The 24,614-nt window shown below is 51.6% G+C and overlaps 2 protein-coding genes across 3 annotated transcripts in view; one reads left to right on the top strand and one right to left on the bottom strand.

Annotated features, from left to right (window-relative positions):
* The first annotated feature begins 1,164 nt into the window (after positions 1 to 1,164).
* QRFP (pyroglutamylated RFamide peptide) lies at positions 1,165 to 1,575 on the top strand. The gene has a single exon (XM_031654642.1). The coding sequence runs from the start codon at positions 1,165 to 1,167 to the stop codon at positions 1,573 to 1,575; it is 411 nt and encodes a 136-aa protein (XP_031510502.1).
* A 5,767-nt stretch (positions 1,576 to 7,342) lies between these two features.
* ABL1 (ABL proto-oncogene 1, non-receptor tyrosine kinase) overlaps positions 7,343 to 24,614 on the bottom strand; it is a 180,738-nt gene continuing 163,466 nt past the window's right edge. For both annotated transcript variants that reach the window (XM_031654640.1, XM_031654641.1), the window contains exons 5-11: positions 22,793 to 22,877; positions 21,970 to 22,147; positions 19,960 to 20,144; positions 16,458 to 16,610; positions 14,863 to 14,952; positions 14,356 to 14,520; positions 7,343 to 11,065 (exon numbers count right to left, since the gene is read on the bottom strand). In XM_031654640.1, coding sequence (XP_031510500.1) covers positions 9,351 to 11,065; positions 14,356 to 14,520; positions 14,863 to 14,952; positions 16,458 to 16,610; positions 19,960 to 20,144; positions 21,970 to 22,147; positions 22,793 to 22,877 — 2,571 coding nt within the window. In that variant the 3' untranslated portion in view covers positions 7,343 to 9,350. The remainder of the gene's footprint in view (positions 11,066 to 14,355; positions 14,521 to 14,862; positions 14,953 to 16,457; positions 16,611 to 19,959; positions 20,145 to 21,969; positions 22,148 to 22,792; positions 22,878 to 24,614) is intronic.

Raw genomic sequence — 24,614 nt, 5'->3', positions numbered from 1 at the left:
AAGGGAGCCATTTCTGGAAAGGGCTCTGGGGACTCCTGTACTGTCTTCTCCAGGGCCGGTGCTCTCTATTCTAGCCTCAGTTTGACTCAGCAGAGGACAAGCCAGCTCCAGCTCCCCCGCAGTCACTGTCAAAAAGGCTTCCTTTGCCAGACAAGGGAGCAAGTGCTTCCAAGGCAGGTTCATTCCAGGAGGATGGGCTTCAGATACCCCGAGTGCCATGTGGAGTACAGAGCAGGGACTTAGGGCACGCCTTCCTGAGTCAAGCCCAGTTAGATCTGGGACTGAACTCCAGCTCTGGCACTGGTAAGGCCATGAGATCTGGGGCAAGTCACCTCAGCTGTTTGAGCCTGACGCCACGCCTGCGAAACAGGAGGGTTGGGAGGACCTAGCAGATACGTATGCTTCTTGAAGAAGCCGTCCGGCCATTACAATTGTGAATTCAGAGCCTCCACTTTCTAGCTGTGTGGCCTGGGCACAATCTCAGTTTTTCTGAGTTTTGTTGCCTGAAAAAGTGTGACTGGCAGGACCTACCTAGCAGGATGACTAAGAAGATGAAGTACAATCACGTGAGAGCTCTTAGCTCGGAGCCTGGCAGGCCTATGGTGCCCAGGCCCCAGCGGCGTCTGCACGCTCCTTCCCAGGTGGGTGTCCGAATTAGGCCAGGACCATCAAATCTGTTTCTGGCTTTCAGGAGCAACTCGTTCCCACGTGAAAGAGACATTAGCAGGATGTCCCAGCTAAACGGCAGAGCTAGACCCATTTAGTATTAAGTTGAAAACTAAGGGAGATTGATGCTTTTAACTTTCCACCCCACAGTTCTGCAATGATACGGCTATTTTATAAGAGAAAAACGAGCATAAATTTGCTGACTCTCCTGGGGCCGCCTGGGCACTGCTCTGCCATCCAGCAGTGGATTTACAGCGCTAAGCTGCCCAGGCAGGCAGATCGTGGGGACTGCAGGAAAAGAACCGGCCTAATTGGTACAGTCACCTCCAGATCCTGCTAATACAACAGTGGCCTAGTCCCAGCATTGCTCAGAAGCCGGGCTCAGCTGAGCCCCCTGCTCACACCTATGCTGGCGGCCTGTCCCCGGGAAACATTGTGGTGAGTTGCGCTTGGCCACATGTGCAGCTTGTAACTCTGCCTCTCTTTCCTCTGGGTCAGATGGTAAGGTCCTACCCCCTGGTCTGCCTCCTCCTCCTGCCGCTGGGCACCTGCTTTCCTCTACTGGACAGAAGAGAGCCCACAGACGCCATGGGTGGCACTGGAGCCAGAGAAAGCTGGGCCGACCTGGCCGAGGGGCCCCGACCCCACTCTGTGTGGGGCTCCTCTCGGTGGCTGAGAGCTTCACAGCCACAGGCCCTGCTTGTCATAGCCAGGGGGCTGCAGACATCGGGCAGAGAGCATGCTGGCTGCAGGTTCCGCTTCGGGAGGCAGGATGAAGGCAGTGAGGCTGACAACTTCCTCCCTGCCGGAGGGGTGAAGGCCAGCGGCCCGTTAGGGAATCTGGCTGAGGAGCTTAATGGCTACAGCAGGAAGAAAGGCGGCTTCAGCTTCCGCTTCGGTCGGCGGTGAAGGGCCAGGATGCCTTGGACGGGTTTGCTGTTTGGACTCACCCCCATTGCCTTCACTCCTGCCTTCTCCCCCAGTCTCGAAGACCACGACACCCAGATGGTGTAGGCATGGTTACGATGAACGATCCATGGAAGGACAGGGTAGGAGTGTGCTTACTTTTGATTTCCAACTTTGCTGAAGCGAAAAACTAGGCAGTGTCAAAAAGGAGGCTGTCTTGGCGCCTCGGTCGTCCCAGCCTCTTTCTTCCCCTGGAGCTCTGACTCGGAGCAGCCCCCTGGCCCCAGGGGCACGGAGCTGAGGCTGTGGCTGGGCCATGAATGGGAACAGCAGAACCAGGCAGCGGGCTGAGGGCTTACAGTTGGTTAATCAAAGTTGTGACAGTCTATAGGGACAACTGCAGCTGACATCAGAGTGCAAATGAGTACATTCCACTGGGTACAGAGGATGGTTCTGAAAGTTAAAAACGGGAAAAAAGAATCCGATCCCCTTCTCCATCCCTTTAGCACCAGATCCCCCTGGCAAGAAGCCCCTGTTGTGGTGTGCCTTCCCCTCTGACAGCGGCCCTTCTCCACAGCCCAGTGTTAGCCCGGCCAGGAGTCTCCTGGGAGATGCATTGGGAAGGAATACGTTTTTGCTATAGCAAGGTTGCATTTCATTTGTTCAAAATCAGAATATGTCGTGTGTATCTTTTCAAATAAAAGGTGTGACAACTGCAAAACCATACTGGAATGCTGGCCGCCCCCACAGTCCGGGTTCTGGGTGCCTTGCCTTTGGGGAGATGGAGCTCCTGTTGCCTGGACCCAAACACCCCTCCCCTAGATCCCTATAACTGGCAGTTGGTCACAGGTGCAGAGGAACACAATACATGTGCTTTTCACTTCCACTCGGCTGCTCCTTCCCAGGTTTCCTAAGAGCTAGGAGCATTCGGAAAACAATTTCTCTGTGCCGGGGAGAGCCCACGCTCAGCCGGGAGTGGCTGCAGGCCTGAGGCCAGGCAGAGCATCCGTTTCAAACGCGCCTTTGGTGTCTCCTGCATCCCATCCCGTGTCAGAGGCAGCCGTCGGATGCTGCTCACTCCCGGGCTGGCTTCCGCTGCTGAGATGAGAACTTACATTGATGTTACTATGGCAACCCCTCCCCTCCTCCTTTCGAGCTGCAGCTTGCCCCTGTTCACAATTGAATAATTTCCCATTGAGCTGTCACAATTAATTGGTGGATTTTTATTAGCCTTTTAGAACCACACTGGGCTGGGCCCAGCTTGGCACCTTGGAGTATTTCACAGTGTTTTCCATGCTATTAGTGACTTATACTCCTCAGTAGCAGCTCTCAATCCTTGGCAGCCAGAAAGCCACTTCATTAAGGGGTGACAGATCTGAGCCACAAAGAACCAACCTGACTGGGGAGCAGAATGGGTGCTGAGATGGGAGAGAACACTGGAGTCAGAACATCACCCGGTATGAAAGCTGCCGCCTTCTCCGGGAGCTCCTCACCGCTTCCCCACCGCTTCCCACACAGACACTGAGGACCCCTAGGCTTGGCGCATGTGCCCTGAGTCTTAGGGCTGCTGTGATGGGGACAAGACAAAGATTCCTGAGGCTGGTGGGGGTGGGGGTGTGGGGCACATTGTTCTCTTGGGCTCTGCCATTGTCCGAGGACACAGTGGTTCAGGATGCCTCCTGCAGAGGGATGTTGTCACCACTTGCTAACATGACACTGATGGGGACGGACACATCCCCGGGGTCCTTGCTCTAAGGATGGCCCTGGCACAGGGTGAACAGATTCGCTCACCGTAGGTGTGCTCATGCACCCCATTCTGCTTGACTCAAGGGAGGCGGAGGCAGTAAGCTAGATCAATCCCTTCCTTGGCTCATTCACGCAAAGCAGCCAGAGAATGTGCTCACCAGAGACCGGGTGAAACACAGCAGACTGAGGGCAGAGGGACACCCTGAAGCAAGGTCCCCGGGCCACCCGTCACTTGCCAACTTCTGCACCCTGAGCAAGGAGTCACCCACGGCCAGTACTTTAGAGAACACCGAGGCTGAACCACCCTGCACATTCCACAGGCTCTTTGGGGATGCACTGGCTGGTTGTTAATTTAGCAGGATTAGATTAACCTTGATGGAGAAACCTGAGATAAACAACACGGGGGTGGGGGATGCCTTCAAAGCAGTGGATATGCTGTCATTATGCTTTTATCATTTTAAAAAACCCAACAAAGCTATTCTTTCCAGTTTGCTTGTACACTTGAGCTCAATAGCCCTGAAAATCCGAACAATCAAGCTGCTAAGGGCACTGCTGTCAAATCAACTCCCGCTGGGCTTGGCTAAGCTTCCTCTTTAACCCCGTGCCCCGCTGCCAAGCCCACCGTGTCTGTCAAGGTCTTTGGGCCTCTCATGCCACCCCAGTGCCCCCTCAGCCCTCGCTCTCTCCTCCACAGGTAAGATTACCCCTCTCCAGGAGGGTGAAGGTGATACTCCAGAAAACATTTATTTTGGAAGCAGGGAGATGAAGCTCCCCTGAGCGGTGCTGGCTCACTCCACCTGGCACGGCAGTTCCAACTCCTTCAGCCCAGAGCACCTGCGAGCTGCCTGCATCTGCTCGTTACATTTATCCAAGACACAAGGCGGTCTTCATCTTGGTGTGTAGATCTAAAGGTATTTAGCTATCAAGATGAATGGAAAATAATTGTCTTTTCCTGTATGTTCGAAATATTAATAAAAATATTTAAGAAAAAAACCCCAAACAAAACAGGCTCCTGGGGGCGGCCAGCCACAGACAGCTGCTGTAGTCATCAAGAGGGAAACCACCTCGTCCTAACTTTGCCCAGTGCCAAAGACGCTGCTTGACACATTTCACTGAAGAGCCCAAACCTGACACAGTACTTTCCAGATTCTGGGCGGGAACGGGGTCTTGCCCTGTGCTGCTGGTGCTCCTCCAATCCATAGTTCCTTGGCCCCTCAGAAATGCCCTCCTATAAAAAGAGCTCAGAGGGTTCCCTGATTACAGCAGTGGTATCCACTGGAGTGTGGGGACAGGGGAGCAAAACGTTAGGTGACCCCCAGGGACAAGGGCAGTGCTGAGAGGGACACTATGGTCAGTCTGGTTTCACCTAATGTCTTCTTGTACGAGGACATTTAGAGTTTGCTTCCCCAGGGCACTCCATTCAGGAAGGCCTCCTGTAAAAGATCTCTGCCGCCCAAGTTGCTGGGCTGGCTATAATATTTGGCTGCTTCTCTTCCACTGTGGAGGGACGAATCCGGCCCTGGGCACAGCTCTCTCCTGGTCCTGTTGGGGCTGTCTGCACTGTCTACAAATTAGGCTGCCATGGTAGGCACATGCTGTGTGACCTTGGCAGAGCTGCTTGACATCTCTGAGCCTCTCAGCTTCCTTACCTGTCAAAGGAGGACAGTAACAAAAACTCCTTCATTTAAAAAAAGTGGTGGGCTTCGCTGGGCGCGGTGGCTCACGCCTGTAATCCCAGCACTTTGGGAGGCTGAGGCGGGTGGATCACGAGGTCAGGAGATCAAGACCATTCCGGCTAACATGGTGAAACCCCGTCTCTACCAAAAATACAAAAAATTAGCCAGGCGTGGTGGTGGGCGCCTGTAGTCCCAGCTACTCGGGAGGCTGAGGCAGGAGAATGGTATGAACCCAGGAGGTGGAGCTTGCAGTGAGCCGAGAAGGCATCACTGGACTCCAGCCTGGGCAACAGAGCAAGACTCCGTCTCAAAAAAAAAAAAGTGGTGGGCTGGGCGTGCTGGCTCACGCCTATAATCCCAGCACTTTGGGAGGCCAAGGTGGGCAGATCATGAGGTCAAGAGATTGAGACCATCCTGGCCAACATGGTGAAACTCCATCTCCACTAAAAATACAAAAATTAGCCGGGCGTGGTGGCGGGCAACTGTAGTCCCAGCTACTCTGGAGGCTGAGGCAGGAGAATCGCTTGAACCTGGGAGGCAGAGGTTGCAGTGAGCGGAGGTTTCGCCATTACACTCCAGTCTGGGAGACAAGAGCAAAACTCTGTCTCAAAAAAAAGGAAAAAAAAATTTTTTTTGAGACAGGGTCTTACTCTGTTGCCCCAGCTAGGGAGTCTAGTGGTGTGATCATAGCTCACTGCAACCGCCGCCTCCTGGGCTCAAGCAATCCTCCCACCTTAGCCTCCTGACTACTGGCGCATGCCACCCAGCTAGTTTTTGTATTTTTTGTAGAGATGGGGTCTATGTTGCCCAGGCTGGTCTTGAACTCCCGGCCTCAAGCAATCCACCCACCTCAGCCTCCCAAAGTGCTGGGATTACAGGCATGAGCCACCCTGCCTGGCCTTTTAAGAAAATGTCTAATACCTTAGGTTGGTGTTTTGTAAATAACAACAACGGACCTCGAAGGCAGGACTCGAAATGACGTGGAAACTGCCGGGTGTGTGCACACTGGTGCATTTTTCTGGGGCTGGGATCCAGTTTTCATTAGGTTCTCAGGAGGTTTTGTGACCCAGAAAAGGTTAAGAAACCACTGTCTTAGAATGTCTAGACCAAACTCAGCTTTTTAAGCTCAGGTGACACCCAGGAAAGACGCCCATTCGGGAGGTGAGAGGCGTCCTCCTCCACACGGCCCCAGTGTGGCCGACTGGCCTCACGTGCAGGAGCTGACTCTGGACATGATGACTCTGGACACGCAGCCTCAGTGATTAGCGCTGGGAGGGCAGGGTGACAGTCCACATCTGACACAAGGAAGCAGCCACCAGCTGTGGCTGTCACCAGAATTGTCCTATGTCTTCGTTCAGACCTGGGAGAAGCAGCCATTCAAAGGACAGCCCTGAGAAGCCCCAGGCTTGGTGGATCTGGTGGCCAGCTATGGTTCAACTGGCAAGGAAACTGGGGGCCCCAGCCTGGTTTTGTCCCTGTAAAATGAAAAGGGGAGAATCTGGTGCCTGGCACTGCTCACAGCCACTCACTGTGAGAGCCCTATGGTGGGCGCCACCAGCCCCGGCCCGGCTGGAGTTCCACCTGTCACCCGCCGCACAGCACGTCTCGCTCCAGGTCTCTCAAGGGGAGCTTCACCGAACTGTGATCTTCATATGCTCTGCTAAGCAGGATTCGCACCCCTGACAAACCCGCTGGCCTGATCAGTATCATTATCAGAGTGCGCTACTCACTTCCCAACTGCCCCTTTCCAAGCTATAAGCTCGGTGGGGACTAAGCCAGGAAAGGGTGGTGGGGCTCAGTCTGAGATGGCCTTCCCAGGCCCCAAAGGCCAGCACACCTCTGCTCCTTCTCATCTACACAAAGATCTAAAACACCTGGCTCAAGGAACATAAGTGAGGACGCCTGGAGGCTTAGGGCGGAAAGGTGGAGAGAGAACAGGTGCAGGTGGGGAGGGATTTGCCCTCAGTCAGCAAGGAGCACAGGACCTGACCTCCTCACCCCACTTCCATGTCGCTGCGACAGCCTGACACCGCCAGTCAGACGTGGCTTGTACAGTGGCACAGCCCACTCCCAGTGATGCCGGTGGGGCCAAGCTGCCGGCAGGTAAGTGCCAAGGGTACAGGAAGGGTCAAAGCATAGCAGGGCAAGTGCCTGAAAGATGGCTGTGGGCACCCAGGCCGCAGAGGCTCTGGGTAGCTGGGGGTAACCTGCCACTATTCTGCTCTTAAGACCTGATGCCGGACCCCAGCCCTGTCGGGAAAACCGGAACCCACTATATCCCGGCCGCCCCCCCATCACAGGCTCAGAACAACAGGGCAGGATCACAGGCCGAAGCAATCTGCCAAGGATTCTAATGTAAACACTGATTTATTTAAAAAATACTACAGAGGACAGATTTGGATTCAAAAAAAACACAGAGAATCATATACAGAAACAAAATGCACTGGACCCAGAGAAGCAGAGGAGCCACCACAGGCATCCGAGGGAGCAGGGCAGGGCGCTGTGCATACGCCACTTATAAAAGAGCGTCTATAAAAGATGCATACCAACAGATGCGTGTAAAATAGAGTGGCACGTCACGTTAACAGAAAGAAGGGACCAGTACCTCATGGAAACGGGCAGTCGGGGGACCTGGGTGGGCGCTCTGCTTTGTCTTCAAGGCCGCTGTCGGTGACTAGTGCCTCCCTCAGGCTGCGTCACAGCCGTCGGGGGCAAAGAGGTGATGTGCTGTAAGAACCGCATAAAACGATCCAGAGGAAACCATTTCTACCAGAAAAATAAAGTACAAGTTTAGGTGATGAGCACAAAGCTAGGGCCTGTGCGAGGCTGCTGGCACGAGGCAGCATGGGAGGCGGGAAGGTGGCTCCTCCTGGCTCTCCCAGCGTGAAGCCTCGGGGGTGGCCACCTGCCCACTGCTCTTGGAGTTAGCTGTTCTGTCAAGGTCCAGGAGACCCCGGGTCCCTGCCCAGAGTCACAGCCCCTGTACCTGGGCTCCAGCCTGGGGCAGCCTCGGGGAGAAGACGGCAGGCGTGCTCTGTGAAACACTCGAGGCTTTCAGTCAGGGGCTCCATTTGTGGTTTTCCTAACACTCCCTGATGACCCCCACAGAACATGAGGCTATGTCACTCACGGTAATTAAATAAGACATTCGCCCAGTTAGAGTGCAGCCAGGACCAGGACTGCCCAGGCCCTTTCCTCCTGCCTGTGCACAGGTGCCCAGTGGCAGCTCTGTTCTCTCTCAGGGCGGCTACAGAGAGGCAGGGCTTTGAAATGCTTCAAGAAAAGCGAAGACTGTCTTGTCCCAAAGGAAAGGGCCTTGGAAGAATCTACTTTGTCTTAGAGGAGTGGGGGAGGGGAAGGGCCCTTTCAGGGCACCCAGATGTGTGAAAGGAAAGTTCACTCTGGGCCCTTGCAGACCTGCCTGGGCCCAGTCTGGGGCTATTTGGCACCAGCTGTTCACCCAACTAGCCACTGCCTCCCTTGTCCCCTGCCTCCATTCTGTCGGGGGAGGGATGTTGGCAGTGACAGTGACCTGCCACCCTTGAGACTCAAGCTTTCTTGCCAGGATTCACAGTGCACGTCACAAGAGAGCAAGAGCTGCGCTCTGGGGATGTGGAGAGGACAGATGGAAAGCACATGCCCCGTGCCTCGATCCTTTTCAGCTCCCACCTGCCCAGGACTCAAAGGCTGGTTGGCTTTAGCACCCTGTTTTCCACCCAAATCAAGAGCTGTCCTGCACATGAGGAAATGGCGAGTGCACCCCACCCCGGGCAGCAGCGGAGGGCAGAGTGACCAGCCGTGATGCATGCCCGTGTGTGCCCTTCCCGAAATGTGGTTCTTGAAACATGTCTTCAGCACAGGACAGGCAAGGCCAGGGAGTGCAGGCAGAGGGCCTGATGCACAAGGCCTTGGTTCAGGCTTCCATTCTTGGAGAAGTGGAAGGAGAAGCCCAGCCAGGGGAGGAGGGGCTCCAGAGAGAAAAAATGAAAAGGACACTCCACATCAGCTGTTCCCACCTGGCCTGGAGAGCTCAGTCTGGAGCACTAGGTGGGAGCGGGGCTGGCGGGTCCTGGCATGCTGACTGCAGTCCACGGAGCAGGAACTCCACAGATAAAACTCGAGGACAGAGATGGAGCAGGGAGCCCGGGTGGGGAAGAGGAAGGTGCGGGAGGGGAGGTGGTGCAAACGTAGGTAGTAGAGCTGGACTCCACAGGGCCCTCAGCTCTGCCTGGCGCAGAGCTCCTGGGCCAAGGTGCTGACTCACTGGTCCCTTGTCAGCCACTGTCACGGGTATGGGAGAGCCCGCATGTGCTGCAGGCAGCTCCGGCGGGCCTGACACCTGACCCCTGACTGCTGCTACCTCTGCACTATGTCACTGATTTCCTTCACCGAACTGAGGAGCTTGCTGAAGTCCTGAGTGGCTGCCGGACCACTGCCTGCTGTCGCCGGGCAGATCTGAAGCTCCCGGAGATTATTCTCCAGTTTGTTGATGGCCTCTCGGAAGGCAAACTTATTCCTCATTTGCTGGATGGAATCCACGTAGCTCACGCAGAACGTGTAGAGGTTTTTGCCGGCCTCGAGCACCGCACTGTGGCTGGCCATCTGCTCTGAGTTCCTAGAGATGGCGAGGCACAGCGCCTCGGTGCTGTCTAGGACCACGCCCTTGGTGATGGCGCCACTGGCGATCCGCTCTGGAGGTTGGCGGGTTTTCCGAAGAGACACTCGGGTTGATATGAGAGGGATGAAGGCAGCGGAAGACGGCTGGTCCCCTGCCAGGGCTGAGGATGCTGATGGCAACGTGGAGGGAACAGGGGCTGGGCTGATGGGGGTCCCCGACGGCTTGGTGGACTGTGGCTTTGGAGTGGCCGGGAGCACGGGCTTTTTGAGTCCCTCTCCTGGCTGGCTGGGCTTGGCAGCATCACTGTTCACAGCATCAACCAGACTCGTGGCTTTTGTCTTTGCACCGGGGCCTGCCTCCCCAGCCGCCTCCTGGCTCGGGCTCTGCGAGGGCTTTCCTCCAGCCTTCCCTGCAGAAGCTGCTGGTGGGGGCGGCGGGGCAGGTTTGAGCCTGGACAATTTCCCCTTGTCCCTTCCTGGCGACTCAGAGGAGTGCTTGTGCCTCCTTATTCTGGACTCCTCGGCGGGGCCCTTGCTGGTGCCTCCTGGTGCACCTAAGCCTGCTTTGCTGGTGGGGGTCACTGGCTCAGCTGCAACAGGGGTCCCTAAGGCACTGCCCTTTCCAGCTTCTTCCTTGTTGGGGAGGCCTGAGGCAGGGGCCATCATGACCTGCCGCCGGAGGGGTTTTGGAGTCAGGTTGGGCGGACTGGAGCCCGGGCTGGACTCCATGATGTCTTTGAAGACCTCATCAGCAGCTTCCTCGTTCTTTTTCACCAGCCTGGGCGGGGGCGTTACTGTGCCTCGGGCCACCTGGTCAGACCTGTTCTCCCCTGCCCTCTTCCGAGGCAGAGCCGGCTTCTCACTTTTGTGCCCTCCAAATGTGGACGAGTCAAACTGTCTTCCCGTAGACTGCAAGTCCCGAGGCAGCGTGACCGACCTCCACTCTGTGTCCTTGGCCCCGTGGGGAACGCAGGAGGCCGAGCAGGAGCGCAGGAAGCGCTTGCTGGAGCTGCCACCACCCTCCTCCTCGCCAGTGGCTAGGCGGCTGCTGGTCAGTGTGCTGGACTTCTTCCACAGGTGGGGAGACCGAAAGCCTGAGCCCCCAGACTCCCGGAGGGCTCCATTGGGGACCCCAGCCCCATTGCTGGGCTTTGGGGACTTGGCTGGGTCAGCTGTGTCCAAAGGGGTGAGAGCCAGCGCCCCATTGCTGATGTCTCGGCCCTCTTCCTCGCCGGCCCCTCTGCGCTCCGGCTGACCGTCCATCTCCCGGAAGGAGCTGCTGCGTTTGGGAGGGGTTGGGGCTGTCTTCTTCTTCTTCTTGATCAAGGCGCTGAACAAGTTGGTCTTTTTGTCTTTGGGGAGAAGGCGTTCATCCTCATTCAGGCCGCCCTCCAGGGGACCTCGCTCTTTTCGAGGGAGCAATGGAGACACGGCAGGCTCATGGTCCAGAGGATCTGAAACGCAAGGGGAAGAGCTGACAACTCCAGACAACTCCAGAGGCTAAGGCAGGAGAATCGCTTGAACCATGGAGGCAGAGGTTGCAGTGAGCTGAGATCTCGCCACTGCACTCCAGCCAAAACAAACAAACAAAAAAATTGTCAAAGGTCAACCCTTCTTATCTCCTATGCATAATGGCCCATTGTCCCTTCCCCACAGTGGGACATAGCCCCTTATTCCCAGAACTCCTTGTAGGCCTGTCAGCTAGCTGGCTGGCAGGAAAGCCACAGGTTTTGACCCTTTGCTTGGCCTTGTCATCGTTTTTACTCACCAGAGAGTGATGTGGGTGGGTTGGGGGACTGCTGCCTTAAAGTAAACCACTGCAGGGATGAAAAGGCCAGGGCCATCCAGCTTTTTGTTCCCATCTTCAGGGAAAGAGACCAAAGCTTTTCTTTTGAGTTGGAGTCTCGCTCATTGCCTAGGCTGGAGTGAAGTGGCGCAATCTCAGCTCACTGCAACCTCTGCCTCCCAGGTTCAAACGGTTCTCCTGCCTCAGCCTCCCAAGTAGCTAGGATTACAGGCACACGCTACCACGCCTGGCTAATTTTGTATTTTTAGAAGAGACAGGTTTCACCATGGTGGTCAGGCTGGTCTCAAACTCCTGACCTCAGGTGATCAACCCGCCTTGGCCTCCCAAAGTGCTAGGATTACAGGCATGAGCCACTGCACCTGGCTCAAAGCCTTTCCTAACAACAATCCTAACAGCAATGACGGCTTTATTGAGAGGAACGTGACACGTGCTTCACCTTTACAATGTCATCTGCTGTGCATTCTCACAACAGCGCTGTAGCACGGTTACAAGTGAGAAAGCTGAGGACAGACGGAGAGAAGGGACTACTTGCCTGGCCTCATGGATGGTGGGCATCAGAGCTGGTTATCAGATCCAGGCCTGTCTGAGCCCAGATGCTTGGGTGCTCCTCTGGGAGGATGGGGTGGGGGCAGCCCCCAGCTTGTGCCAAGGGAGCCTGACCTCATGATTCGCCCACCTTGGCCTCCCAAAGTGCTGGGATGACAGGTGTGAGCCACCACACCCGGCCAACAGTTTTTTAATGGGCACTTTTAAAATATGAATCATAGCTTATAAGAAATCTTTTTGGTAGCCAGAAGCGGTGGCTCCCATCTGTCATCCCAGCACTTTGGAAGGCCAAGGCGGGTGGATCACGAGGGTCAAGAGATCGAGACCATCCTGGCCAACATGGTGAAACCCAATCTCTACTAAAAAATGCAAAAATTAGCTGGGCATGGTGGCACACGCCTATAGTCCCACCTACTCAGAAGGATGAGGCAGGAGAATTGCTTGAATCTGGGAGGCGGAGGTTGCAGTGAGCCGGGATCACGCCACTGCACTCCAGCCTGGCAACAGAGTGAGACTCCTTCTCAAAAAAAAAAAAAAATCTTTTTGGTGTTGCCAAGCTCCTGCTAGTGAATAACAGAATTTTCCCTCAGAGGTCAGCTTGCAAGAAGAGGTTTTCTGTTGGCACCTGTAACTCAGAACAGAGGTACCAGTGTGCATTTATCAGAACCCAAGGCAGCACGCGGGACATCTGAATCAGGGAACGCCAAAGCCCTCTCAGAACTTTAATCTAGTGGAAGGAGGCCAGGAGAGTGAAATTGCAATGAATTATGCACCACTCGGTTTCAGCACTGAGCAGTTGACACCCTTGGCTCACCAAGAGATCACTATCAAAATACCCCTCAGATGAGACTGACGGGCATAAATGAACATGACTGCTGATCACACAGCGTTCCCACAGAGGCCTCCCCCCACTGCTCAGCCACCCGAAATCAGGAAAACCAATAGGAGGAGGGAGGGTGGAAGCTTCTGGACAGTCTATATGCCATAACCTCCAAGGGGGTGAGTGAGATGACCCAGCAGGGGTGAAGCATTGTTAATTTGGACTTATTTAGCATGCAAGCCTTTGAAATGTGCGTTTTGGTACATAACATACACACTATACTCCTACGGTAGTGGACGTATGTACTTTATATACCATATATATGGGCTGCATGTTCAGTTTTTTTTTTTTTAATTTAACTAATATGAGTATGTGATAAAGAAAACTCAGGTTTATAGATTCTGCTGTCAGTAAACATCCCACCATAAATCTCCATGAAGTGGGGATTTGTCCGGTCCCTTCACATGTACCCAGTCTGTGGTCCATTAGAATGGAGTCCACTATTGCCATCCCCAGGATCCTCTACGAACCCAGATGCTTGGCCTAGCCCCCACCTCCAATATGGTTTAGCTGAGTCCCCACCCAAATCTCACCTTGAATGGTAATAACCCGCACGTGTCAAGGGCGGGGTCAGATGGAGATAAATGAATCATGGGGCAGTTTCTCCCACATTCTCGTGGTAGTGAATAAGTCTCACAAGATCTGATGGTTTTATAAAGCGGACTTCCCCTGCACAAGATCTCTTGCCTGCCACCAAATAAGACATGACTTTGCTCCTCATTCGCCTTCAGCCATGATTGTGAAGCCTCCCTAGTCATGTAGAACTGTGAGTTGGTGAAACCTCTTTCCTTAATAAATTATGCAGTCTTGGGTATGTCTTTATTAGCAGCATGAAAACAAACGAATATACCCTTCAATGCTTTTGTTCAGCTGGTCTGCAGCAGAACCTGGACTGCTGGTTCTGGGGGCCAACCACGAACACAGAACAGAGCCTGGCCTGTAGGCACACTACATAAATGTTGGCAAATATTATTATTGCTAGTGTTTTGAGACCCTCCTGAGCTGATCCCAACTCCCTCGCTTGCCTAGGCAATGGCACCAGAAACATGTTCTTCCCAGAGACCACCAGGACACGGGCTCTGTCCACGGGCGTGTCCTGGTTCCGCCTGGCTGCAGCGAGCTTGTTACATCAGTGCCTTCACCCTGAGCTGCTCATCACGCAGCCTGGTGATTACTATTGTTGCATCTGCTCTGAGACAGCAACCACAGATGCCGCGGGTAACAGGTGGGAGATGGGCTAGCTCCTTGGCGGGCTCCAGAAGCACCTCTGCCTATGGGACTGAACTGACCGCTGGAGCCTATGCTCCTCAGGGACTCCCAGAGGGAGGGGACAGGAGGCAGGTGGGGAGAGGAGAACCTTCTTCCTTCCAAAGCTGAACCACTGACACAGGCTGTGGCTGCACTTCTGTGTGGGCTCCATTCACAGCTTCCCTTTGGCCTATGCTGGCCCGAATGTAGCCTCTGGCAGGGAGGGGAAGAGCAGCGGGGTTTCAGGGGAGTGGGGGACATACCGCTCTCTCCCTGGCCCTTGGAGTGAGGCATCTCAGGCACGTCGGTGGCGTCTCTGTGCTCCGCAGCTCTCCTGGAGGTCCTCGTCTTGGTGGGCAGCTCTGGGGCCTGCAGCAAGGTACTCATAGCCCCACGGATGCCTTGTTTCCCCAGCTCCTTTTCCACTTCTAAGAATCACACAGGGACAGAAACAAAAATCCAGTAGCCGTCAGTACTGGTGTTGGCTTGGTATGGTGATTCTCTTTCTTTGTAAGATAACAGTGCTCATCTGCACACAACTAAAGAAAAGGCACGTGGATGCCAGAGAAACAGCCCTTAGCATTTCTCAGAACTCTGCAGGGCTGCAGCAGACAAGAGAGCAAAACACTCCACACCTCTGCCCAGCTTTCTGGTCTCAGGACAGGCTGGTCTGTGAACTTCCACCAGGAAGTGAACTGAATGACCCAGGCTGCAGTACCCCATGGCCACCCTTTCACTCCACTGCAGGTACCCCGGGATGGGTACTTTACCGTCTGAGATACTGGATTCCTGGAACATTGTTTCAAAGGCTTGGTGGATTTCAGCAAAGGAGGGCCGGTCAGAGGGATTCCACTGCCAACCTGGACAGATGAAACCCAAGTCAGATCATCCATGAGATCTGGCTAGCAATACAGGGCTAGCAGTATTCAAGGAAAAGTCTAGAATGAAAGTAGCATTCCAATCCTGCTAACCATCTTTTGCTGCAACAAGTTAAAATGACAAATGTCATCATGTCCTATTATAGACATTAAGAGTTTGAAAAGACATTAGATGCTGGCAAGAATATGGATTGTAAAACCCCAGAGAGACAGTGACAGCAAGAGCTGCATTTACAAATATATTTTTCCCAGCCCCACTCTAGTAGGTGTAGAAAATTACTAAGCTGTTTCAAACAGCTCACCTATCTCATTCTTTCTTCATGGTTATCAAAGTCTGAAGTAAAGAAATTCTCACGAAAATGAGACTAACATTAGGACTAAACAGACTAAAAAAGCCTAGTACTGGGGACCAGGAGCAGTCACTCCCATACCCGTCTAATTGGAGTATACAATGGCATAACCTTTTTTAACAGTTTGGTAAAATTTATCAAAATTTAAAATCCACGCAGTTCTTTGAACCAACAGTTCAACTTTTAGAAATACCAGCCAAAGTGCCCAGAGATTCGTGTACATGAGTATTTGTTTCTGCTTTGTTTATAATGGCAAAAATCAAACAAATGTGTAAAACAACCAATGCACATCAAAAGAGGACCGGATGAATGAGTGAAATCATTTAATGGAGTGCTAGGCAGCTACATATAAATAAGAGGTGGGGAGAGGGAGAGATCTGAATACATGGACATGTGGGAAAACAGTGTAAGAAATGGCCGTATAAATACCTTCTAAGATATATGAAAACATCCTGTGTGTGCACAGTACAGATAACATATATGGAATTAGAAAAAAACGACTGGATAAAAATTACCTCACGGCCAGGTGCAGAGGCTTACGCCTGTAATCCCAGCACTTTGAGAGGCTGAGGCGGGCGGATCACCTGAGGTCGGGAGTTGGAGACCAGCCTGACCAACATGGAGAAACCCCAACTCTACTAAAAATACGAAATTAGCCAGGCGTGGTGGCGCGTGGCGCATGCCTGTAATCCCAGCTACTCGGGAGGCTGAGGCAGGAGAATCGCTTGAACCAGGGAGGTGGAGGTTGAAGTGAGCCAAGATTGTGCCATTGCACTCCAGCCTAGGCAACAAGAGCGTTGAAACTCCGTCTCAAAAAAAAAAAAAAAAAAATCACCTCGTGAGCTTAGCTACTATAGCAGAAGGTCTGAAGGTAGGACCCAGGAATCTGTATTTAGGAATACACCCAGGTTTGGTAACTCTCAATACCATTTTTGCTTTAAAAGACAAGTCACGCACATACTATCTATCTGTAAATAAAGATCAATAGGTATCAAATGGCTACATTAGCTGCTTCTGAAGAACTGGAATGGAGAGAGCTCATGGAAAAACTTTCAACTTTGTGTACACACTCCTGCATAGTTGGAATTTCCTGGAATGCCCACATATACTTGTGAGAACAGGCTGAGGAAGGCTTACATGCTCGCATGAGTTCATAGACCTTCTCTGGGCAGCCTTCTGGGCGCTCCATGCGGTAGTCCTTCTCCAGCAGCTCATACACCTGGGACAGGTCAATTCCCGGGTAAGGGGACATGCCATAGGTAGCAATTTCCCAAAGCAATACTCCAAATGCTGAAAGAAAACCGAAAGAGGCTGTTCAAGATGTGTAGCATTTCACTACACTACATTTAAAATCGGTTACATCTGCAGCAGACCTCAGAAGGGATGGCCCCAGCAGCAGCCCAGGCTCTGACATTTTACCAGACTCTTTATCATCAGAAGACCAGGACAAGGCCGGGTGCAGTTGCTCACGCCTGTAATCCCAGCACTTTGGGAGGCTGGGGTGGGAGGATCGTTTGAGGTCAGGAGTTCAAGACCACCCTGGCCAACATGGCAAAACCCCATCTCTACTAAAAATACAAAATTAGCCAGGTGTGGTGGTGCACAGCAGTCGTCCCGGCTACTTCAGAGGCTGAGGCAGGAGAATCGCTTGAACCTGGGAGGCGGTGGTTGCAGTGAGCCGAGATTGTTCCAGCCTGGGCGACAAGAGCAAGACTCCATCTCAAAAAAAAAAAAAAAACACCAGGACAGAACAAGACTCAGTAAACTTACCCCACAGACAAACATGCTGGAGGAGGGCAGAAGATGAGTTATCAGATCCTGTGGGGTATTTTAGGTAATGTGACCATCTTGCCGGGATATGTGGTAGAAGGAAACTGGCACTGGAAGTCAGCCGGCCATGTTAACTCATAGCTCTGTGACCAACCAGCTCTGTGCCTAACTGGCCACCACTGCTTTCCGGGTGCACAAGACTATCTCCAAAGCCCCTTCTAACTCTAAACATTTCATAAAAATCTTACGAAATCTTCGAATGTTTTGAAATCTCAGATTATTGCCTTGAAATTCCATTTCCCATTAAAGGGTAAGATTCCTTGGAGAAACGGGTGATTCAGGCCTGGGGCACAGAATGAACCTGCAATAATCTTGTCATTTGAGGGCATGGATATCACAGAAAACTACACAGGTAATGTCAAAATGACTAGGAGCTAATGTGAAGTTCCCACTGGCCAAGATGAGACAATCTGAGTATCAACAGGGAAAATAACCGCAGTGGATTGAAACACATCAAATATATATAAATCTGAGAGTTCATAATAATACCACAAATGACAACAACAAAAACCTAGTTGGCCACCACTGAAGGGTATTAAGAAACTAACTTGTGCACTTTGGGAGGCCGAGGCGGGCGGATCACGAGGTCAGGAGATTGAGACCATCCTGGCTAATGCAGTGAAACCCCGTCTCTACTAAAAATACAAAAAAAATTTAGCCGGGCGTGGTGGCGGGCACCCGTAGTCTCAGCTACTCAGGAGGCTGAGGCAGGAGAATGGCGTGAACCCCGGAGGCGGAGCTTGCAGTGAGCTGAGATCGCACCACTGCACTCCCGCCTGGGCGACAGAGGGAGACATCATCTCAAAAAACAAACAAACAAACAAAAAAAACTAACCTGTGGCAGGGCATGGTGGCTCATGCCTATAATCCCAGCACTTTGGGAGGCCAAGGTGGGCAGATTGTCTGAGCTCAGAAGTTCAAGACCAGCCTGGGCAACATGGTGAAACCCCATCTTTACTAAAAATACAAAAAAAATTAGCCGGGAGTGGTGGCAGGCACCTGTAATCCCAGTTACTTGGGAGACTAAGGCAGAAGAATTGCTTGAAACACAGGAGGCGGAGGTTGCAGTGAGCTGAGATCAGGCTACAGCCTGTGTGACAAAGCAAGACTGTCTCCAAAAAAAAGAAACTAATTTGTTATTTTAAGAACTGGTAAAAGGCTGGGCGCGGTAGCTCAAGCCTGTAATCCCAGCACTTTGGGAGGCCGAGACGGGCGGATCACGAGGTCAGGAGATCGAGATCATCCTGGCTAACACGGTGAAACCCCGTCTCTACTAAAAAATACAAAAAACTAGCCGGGCGAGGTGGCGGGCACCTGTAGTCCCAGCTACTTGGGAGGCTGAGGCAGGAGAATGGCGTAAACCCGGGATGTGGAGCTTGCAGTGAGCTGAGATCCGGCCACTGCACTCCAGCCTGGGCGACAGAGCGAGACTCCATCTCAAAAAAAAAAAAAAAAGAACTGGTAAATAAAACCAAAGAAGCAAGAATTGATCCTGCTCTTCCTATATGAACTGTACCACTGAGTAACCAAAGAGATGAGGAACCGTTTCTCCTCATACAAGTATTCCACTAACAACTGAATAGGAATGACAGAATTAGAGAATTCCCATCTGGCAACACCTAGTAAACTATTGGATCTAGGCACTGTATATCAATAACTGTTAAAAATTACTCAAAAAAATTTTAAAAAGATAGAAAATCAAGCATTTTGGGGCCGGGCGCAGTGGCTCACAGCTGTATCCCAGCACTCTGGGAGACTGAGGTGGGCAGATCACGAGGTCAGGAGTTCGAGATCATCCTGGCCAACATGGTAAAACCCCTGCCTCTACTAAAAATGCAAAAATTAGTCAGGGGTGGTGGCAGGCACCTGTAATCCCAGCTACTCAGGAGGCTGAGGCAGGAAACCGGAAGGCAGAGGTTGCAGCGAGCCGAGATTGTGCTACTATACTCCAGCCTGGGCAACAAGAGCAAAACTCCATCTCAAAAAACAAAACAAAACAAAAACAAAAACAAAAAGAAAGAAAATCAAGCATTTTATGTCTACTGATGGAAGGGCACACCATCTCTTCTGATCCACTCTTACTAAAAGAAAAACAGTCAAACCTGAATGTGATGAGGCTGTCCAGATTCAGCCACCCTTAACTAGGAACACGGAAGCCAGAGGAACATTAAATCACACCATTGGAGACAATGGGCAAAACTCAGAACATAAGAAACTCTGCGGAACAAATGATGGTTTCTTCAATAAACAAACAGCAAGGGAAATAAAGACATGGAGAGGGGGCTCACAGAGGACACTGTTTTAACAGACAGATCAGCAGATACACTGTGCACCGTATTTGGACCTCAGGCCAAAGGTTTAAAAAAAAAAAAAAAAAAAAAGGTGGCTGGGTGCAGTGGCTAACACCTGTAATCCCAGCACTTTGGGAGGCCAAGGCAGGTGGATCACCTGAGGTCAGGAGTTCTAGACCAGTCTGGCCAACATGGTGAAACCCCATCTCTACTAAAAATACCAAAAATTAGCTGGGCGTGGTGACGGGCACCTATAATCCCAGCTACTCAAGACACTGAGGCAGGAGAATTGCTTGAACCTGGGAGGCAGAGGCTGCAGTGAGCCAAGATTGTACCACTGCACTCCAGCCTGGGTGACAGAGTGAGACTCCCTCTCAAAAAAACAAAAAGAAAGGAAGAGCAAGAAAAAAAGGGGAAAAAAAAGGGAAGAGCAAGAAAGAGGCAGAAAAACAAACAAACAAACAAACAAACCCTCCCGTAGCCAGGAAGGACCACTTCAGTGCAGCAGCAACCCTTACCCCAGACGTCGGACTTGATGGAGAACTTGTTGTAGGCCAGGCTCTCGGGTGCAGTCCATTTGATGGGGAACTTGGCTCCGGCATGGGCTGTGTAGGTGTCCCCTGTCATCAACCTGCTCAGGCCAAAATCAGCTACCTTCACCAAGTGGTTCTCCCCTACCAGGCAGTTTCGGGCAGCAAGATCTCTAAGAAAGAAAAATGTTCACCCATGAGAGCTCCTGGCCAACTTTCCACTTCACAAATCCACCACTGTTGAGCAAAGCTGCAATGCTGACAATGGGGAGATTGAGTCCAGTGCCCTGGAAATTTGTATTAATGCCCACTGCAATTAACACAGTGCCAGCCTCCCAGCAAACACACCTTGAGATAGATCCCAACATGGCGAGAGGCTGGTGCTGGGAGCAGGCTCCCTGGCCCCATGACCTGGAGCAAGTTAATTACCTTGGGACTCAGTTACCTCATCCGTAAAATGAAGACGATAATAATGGCACCCACCTCTTAGGGCTGCTGTGAGTGTAATTAATTAATATGCTAAATGCTTTGATTGATGTGTCGAGAATATTAAGTGCAGTTATTGCTACTCTATGCCAGGCACAGAGACAAACACTTAGCCCAGTCTTTGATTGCAAGAAACTTCTATCAGAGTACATCTCCACTTGTCCTATCCAGACTTGATGGGACAAAATAAAAGAAAGCCCATGACATTCTTTACCCAAACTGTGTTTCCTACTTCCCTCTTTCTTCCTGATGTGTACCCAAATGTATCCTAAAAACTCTCTCCTGTATAATCTGTTTCCTCTCACTTCCTGATTCTCCCAGGGAGGTAGGAGTCTAATCTTTGGTTCATGAACATTAACCATGAAATCACAAGGCAAGCGGGAAGAGGGGAATGACAGGAGGCAGCAGCTTGAGGCGATGGTGCATGAGATAGCCTGATCGTCAGCAACGAGAGTGAAATTAAATACAGAAGAGTTGTGCCTAAGAGGATTTTGGTAAAGCATTTTAAGTTCGCTTGAATGAAGAAGGAACAGACCTGGCCGTGCCAAGCAAACCGGAAGTCAAGCAATCTCAATTTGCAGCATCAGAGGGTTCACTTTCCTGAAAGCCAGGGGTATCTGGATCAGGCTCTCGTGGAGCATAGAAAATCTGTCTTACAAGGAGCCGCCAGCATTTCACACATGCTACCCTTATTCCTTGCTATGAAATCTCATGTAGAGGTTTCATACTTGAGCTAATTGGGAAGGAAAGGTCACAGTGGTGGTGTGGAGAACATCTCATATAAAAGACGCCAGCAAAGCCCATCAGGCACTGTCCTGCACAGGCTGTCGCTTTGCTAGGAAGCCATTTCCACTAGCAAAGAATTTGAAGACCGAGATAATTGTGGCACATTTGAAGGTCAAAACACTTCAGGGTTTAAAACAGCAAAGACGCTTAATTTAGACCTCCATATATACAATTCTGACAATTGTGGAAACATCCCTGAACCCGAGGACAGCAAGTGGAGAATGAAAAGATAATAAAGAGAAAGCAGGAAAAAAAACCACACACACTAAAAAACAAAAGCCATGTACTGGTTGTTCCCATGAGTTTGTGTAAAAGCAATGCCAGTGGCTCCCAGGAAGAGGCCATTACTGATGGACGCTGGCCGCGGAGGAACAATGAGCACTCTCTTTCACAGGGGCTGTGATTATTAGGAAGGACGCCTTTTATGAACTTCATTTAATATTCCACTTAGCCCAAAATGGTTCAAAAATGAAATATTTCTTACTCTGGGGATTAGCTGCTCCACTGGTCCAGGTCTAGGCCTGGCTGAATTTAGGCCTGGACACATGCCCAAAGCTGGCTTTGCCAGGAGCCTAGTGTTTGCCTTTGTTCCAAGGTCCAATGTGTTGCCAGCACTGAGGTTAGAATCTGTACCCTGAGACCTCCAAGGCTGGGGCTTTTTGTAAAAGGCTGCTCAGCTCCACGCCCTGCGACTCCGTGGTGCAGGCTGCCTGGCCAGGCCCCTACCTGTGGATGAAGTTTTTCTTCTCCAGGTACTCCATGGCTGACGAGATCTGAGTGGCCATGTACAGTAGCACCACGGCGTTCACTTCCTGCCGGTTGCACTCCCTCAGGTAGTCCAGCAGGTTCCCGTAGGTCATGAATTCGGTGATGATATAGAACGGGGGCTCCCGGGTGCAGACCCCTGCCAACAAGACACCAAGGACTTCAGCACGTGGCTCCACTCCCGACTGAACAAACAACTGTCTAAAGAAAAAGCCTTCTGAAGGATACTGACTCCGCTTCTAAGTCCTGGGCCCAACTTCCAACATGGTCCCAAGCACCTGTGTCCTGAGACTGTGCTCATGTGGGAGGGACATGGCCAGCCTCTTTTCGTCTTCTCAAGCCAGTGAACTTGAATTTACACAGGGAGAGGCTGCCACAGAATTCAGAAGCAGACCTGGCCCTACCTCAAATGATCTTCACCACCATCAGTTTAGCCCCAAATGGTTATGTCTGATGGTTATATGTCTACTCACAGAATCACTTCAGTGAGAAAACTCTGGAAAATGCCCAAGTTTCAGAAACTAATTTCAGATTTGCATTTGACTGCTTTTAGGTATCCACTTAAAATAATCACATTCTCTCTCTCATACATACATGTGCGTACGTGCACACATGCACACACCCATCCCATACAGGCCTCATTTTACTGGCGGCTGAACGTCAGCAGAGCACAAGCGTTCCAATGAGTTTCATGCAGTGAGCCGCCTGTGCTTCTTCTCCAGCACCTGTGTCACCCTGGAGGTGTGGTGTGAGACCCTCTCTTCACAGCCCCAGGCTTACTCACCAAGCAGCTGCACCAGGTTAGGGTGTTTGATCTCTTTCATGACTGCAGCTTCTTTCAAGAACTCTTCCACCTCCATGGTGTCCTCCTGCAGAAGGAAAAAACGAGGGTGAAATTATTTCAGGAAGTGCTTTTCAGTGGGTAAGTACTGGAATGGTTAACGCAAAATGGAGCTTCAGTGCACACTTGTCCTGGGCTGCCTTTTGTGACAGCCACATTGTTGCAGACAGGTTCCATGACAGCTGAACGGCAACCTGATGGCACAAAGAATTTTCCCCTTTGGGGACAAACTTTTCAATTCTCCCCCAGGGCAACAGGGCAAAGCTGGCTTGCATGTACAGACAACCTGCTTCTGGTGCCTGCTAGGCAGGCCACATGTGCTTCCCCACCTCTTGGAGTTCGTGGTGGCGTGGGAGAGCTATACAGGCAAACACCACAGACGTGGCACTCTTTCCCCGGGGAACCTGGTTTCCAAGGGGTGCTAACACACTCACCCTAAAAAACATCACCTGAAGAATCTGAAATGCACCTGATTTAAGGGAAGAGACCCTGATGACAAGAAAGAGATATTGCATCACAAAGAACGAAGTCTCGAAGTATGGTAGCAACAGAGGATGTTGAACTGTTCTGGCACGTGGTGGTGGGCTCTTAATGAAGCAGTCATCGCTGTCTGTCAGGTCAATTACTCAAAGTCTAAAATCATCCTCACCAGCAGCTCCCCTACCAACAAATTCACAACGATCATCAGTACATGTCACATTTTAACAAGTCCACAGTACCTAAATGCCAAGGGGGAGAAAAAGATAGGAGCATGGGCCCAGCACAGACGGGCCGTGACTTCTACAGCTCCTCTCATCTTTTCAGTCTGGGGTCAAGTCTGAAGTGCTGTGGCACTGAGCCCTGGGGAGAGCCCATCACACAGAGCCTTGACCTTGGCCTACATCACTAAGCCTCTTTTTGACTTAAAAAATGCTACTGTCCACCGAGCCAACCATCAGAACAAGAAGCAGGTGGGTGTTAAATGATATGGTCTGTTTGCTGCGAAAACCTGGCTACAAAGGCCAAGAGAGGAAGCGAGATGCCTCCAAGTTTCAACAGAGTTTGGAGAGAAAGACTGTGCAGCAAAACAGAGTGAATGGCTGAAAAATTAGGCTACCCAAAGAGGAAGGCTTGATCAACTTTCTGTTAAACGTAGAACCTTATATGTTCTGGCCCCTTTGGGAGAACACAGTGTCCTGACGGTCCTGCTTGCTGTGGCTGCCCCAGTTCCCCACCCTGCTGTGGAGGAGGCTTCCAGAGGACGGGTCAACCTTTACTTACAGCCTTCTTGCTTTGGCCAATCCTGTTTACAAGTGAAGCGTGACCAATGAGGCTATGTGTCAGCCCATTATCTCTTAGCTCAGGGCTCCGAGAGGCTGAAACTTGGAAACAATTTATTGCTCTTTAAAAATGGTGAGCTGCTCTTAATGTCAATTAAACCTCGTGGGTAGTCACTGTGCCAAGCTGTCCGAGGGGGAAAGAGCTCACCCCTGCCGCCACCCCATTGGCCATTTAATTCTTCTGAGCCCTCTCTGCTCCGTAACATGCTCAGCAGACCATGCTGTTTTTGGCATGGAGTGCTTTGATTTACCAGGGTGACATGCTAATGTCAAAGGCTGGACAGCGAACGCCTGCCAGCATCCGGGGATTCAATGATGCTCATGTACAGGACTGGGGCTTTAAGAATCTTGCTTGATCAACAATATGGTTACAAAGTAGCTCTCAAAGGAAGCTTTCTAAACAAGTGGGGTTTTTCTTTTTTGAAGACCACATAATAAACCACACA

Source organism: Papio anubis, chromosome 13, assembly GCF_008728515.1.
Source record: "Papio anubis isolate 15944 chromosome 13, Panubis1.0, whole genome shotgun sequence".
Lineage (NCBI taxonomy): Eukaryota > Metazoa > Chordata > Mammalia > Primates > Cercopithecidae > Papio > Papio anubis.
Note: the sequence above shows the minus strand (reverse complement) of the source record. Positions and strands in the feature narration are given on the sequence as shown.